The sequence below is a fragment of the Nestor notabilis genome, unplaced genomic scaffold (genome assembly GCF_000696875.1).
Source record: "Nestor notabilis isolate BGI_N333 unplaced genomic scaffold, ASM69687v1 scaffold17807, whole genome shotgun sequence".
Lineage (NCBI taxonomy): Eukaryota > Metazoa > Chordata > Aves > Psittaciformes > Psittacidae > Nestor > Nestor notabilis.
The window spans coordinates 22,906-25,350 of record NW_009936347.1 but is presented as its reverse complement, the minus strand read 5'-3'; the positions used below and the strand labels follow the sequence as shown (position 1 = coordinate 25,350).

Here is a 2,445-nt window from a genome sequence, read left to right as displayed (position 1 = left end):
AAAATTTTTTTTTTTTTTTTTTTTTTTTTTTTTTTTTTTGGTAAAACCAACAATCCAACATACTGCAGAGTCTGAATGTGAAATATAGGCACAAAATAGATTCTCTACTTTTCTTCAGTGTGGAAAACATAGCTATTTAACAATGTAATAAGAAAATTTACTATCAGGTGAGCAAAAATTTGTAACAATCTGAGTAAAATAAAGTACTGTATAAAGGTGCAATACTGAGCAGATTTGATTTTGGTTTAAACATACGAGTAAATCATAGAACCCTTCTCTTCTTATCTATGAAGTATTCCACATTATCAGTATCATTCTAGTTCTTCCCAGTTGTCTGTAAGGTTACCTTTGCTTTGACGTCTAATACTAACCAGCTTGCCAGCTGATTTGATACTCCACCTGGAACTGTTTCCTGAGCTGGCCAGGTTTGTGTATTTTGTGGAACCTTTGGTTTCATCTTCCCAGCCTGACCAGGTTGTATAGTCACTTAAAGCAGTTGCTGCATCACTGGTAGAGTCAGCAGCGGTAATCTGCGGTGGTTCCCATCCCTCAATCTCATCTGGTTTCCTAGATGGGACGTTCTGCTTTATCACCAAACTGTCCCAAAAACCTGGCTTCTTTTCAGACTTCATTTCTTCCTTTAACTTTAGGTTTGTTCTAGAAAGTAACAACGATGAGGTGATTAATGTCTTCATTTAATAATGCACATAATAGTTATTAATAAACATTTGATTGATTTATCATGTTTTACAGTAAGGAACGCTAATCACTCAGCCTATGACAGCACATTCATTACTGTCAACTTCAGGGAAAACACCCTAATATATATGTAAGCCTAAACACAGTAGAATCTTACAGTGATAAATCATAAGTGGCCTTAGTACGGCTGTTTCCTATTATAAAAGAACTTATTCCTCACCACCGCAGGGTGAATTACAAAGAACTGCCTTTGGAAATGTCTGAAGTACTTTAGCATGCAGTAGAACAATTTAGGACTTTAACAAAACAAAAAAAACAAACAAAAACCAAACAACAAACCAACCCCAAACCAAACCCAGAGGCAGGACAGTAGAAGGAATATGAAAATGTTCTGTCTACCACCAGCTTTAACAATCACTATGTTCCTCAGTTTCATACATCTGTTACCACCTTGCCAGTCAAACCTTATACCCTAAAATAGCTGATGTACACAGTATTAAGGCTTTAAAGATAGCAGCATTTTTTTCATAAGGATCTGCACAGTATTTTGAAAACAGCTGTTTCATATTTCTGGTAAGAACTCCCAAAATTCCCCTCCCAAAACCAAGAAAAAACAACCTTTGTTGCAATTGCTCTCTCAAAGAGGTATTTGAAAGGCTATTTATATTATTACATTTCTTATCCCATTAAGAACCTTCAATCTGAATTATTTCATATCTGCTGTGTGGAGTATTCAAAATACAGAAGGTAAAATGTTTATTCACAAGTTGATATGCAGGGTTATGTAGGTAATCAAATAATGGACCACAGGGAAAGGCTGAATACCAGCAGTGAAACACACAACCTTCAGGGTTCAATGAGCTAAACAGCAAATTGAAAGCATTATCTGCTGGTAGCATATAAATGCCTCAGCCACAAATAAAACCACCACTGACGTATTTTAAATATTTCTATTAAAAGAGCTTTTTTCCATTAATGAAAGCTCGATGCTCTCATTTTTAAGTACAAACAACTGAACCAATACCTTTAAAATTATTTCTCCTTTACCGAATTTTGAATTCAGGATTATTCAGAATTTCCATCTTGCTAAAGCCAGTCACAGACTCTGAATGCTTTTTTTCTCATATTTTGTGAGTAGCACACATGAAAAGTTGTTTTTTTCTTTAAAAGTAAAGCAAAAGTTCTGGTATATAGTTATAGCAAAATACCCCCAACCTTAAAATACAGGCAGTTTTCATAGTAATGCTAAAACAGCTTTCCACATTTGTGGTAACTCTGTTTTCATACTTCTGTTCTCTTCATTGGGTTACTTAATTCTTATATTCAACATCAATTGCAAAAGACCCTTAAAGCAACTTAGCATCTTAGTAACATTCATAGCATTGTACAGGGACAGTAGCTGGCAACTTCTGGGAAGTTTTATTGAACAGGTTCAAGGGGAAATGGAAACGTATGTATTTACATTCTAATTTGTTTATACACACACCTCCCTGCATGTGCATGTATCCACTTGCACTCTGAAATACATATATTTCAAACGAAAGAAAAAAATATTACAGCAAGTCTTATCAAAGCCAGTATTTGGCTGGAACAGCTATATTGATGGGTGGCACATTTTTTTCCTGTTTGTGGCCAAGGTAATTAGGTAGCATGTGTAGGTAAAGCCTACCTGTACTTGTAACAGCAAAACATTCTGTCCTGGGAAGAGGCCTGTGCTGTAGAACAGCTCTATTAGCAGCAGGGATG

At 35.5% G+C, this 2,445-nt stretch overlaps 1 protein-coding gene across 1 annotated transcript in view; it reads right to left on the bottom strand.

Moving 5' to 3' along the window:
- Positions 1–212: 212 nt before the first annotated feature.
- TDRP (testis development related protein) overlaps positions 213–2,445 on the bottom strand; it is a 13,127-nt gene continuing 10,894 nt past the window's right edge. The window contains 1 exon segment of the mRNA XM_010018300.1: positions 213–657. Within this exon segment, the coding sequence (XP_010016602.1) occupies positions 312–657 (346 nt within the window). The 3' untranslated portion in view covers positions 213–311.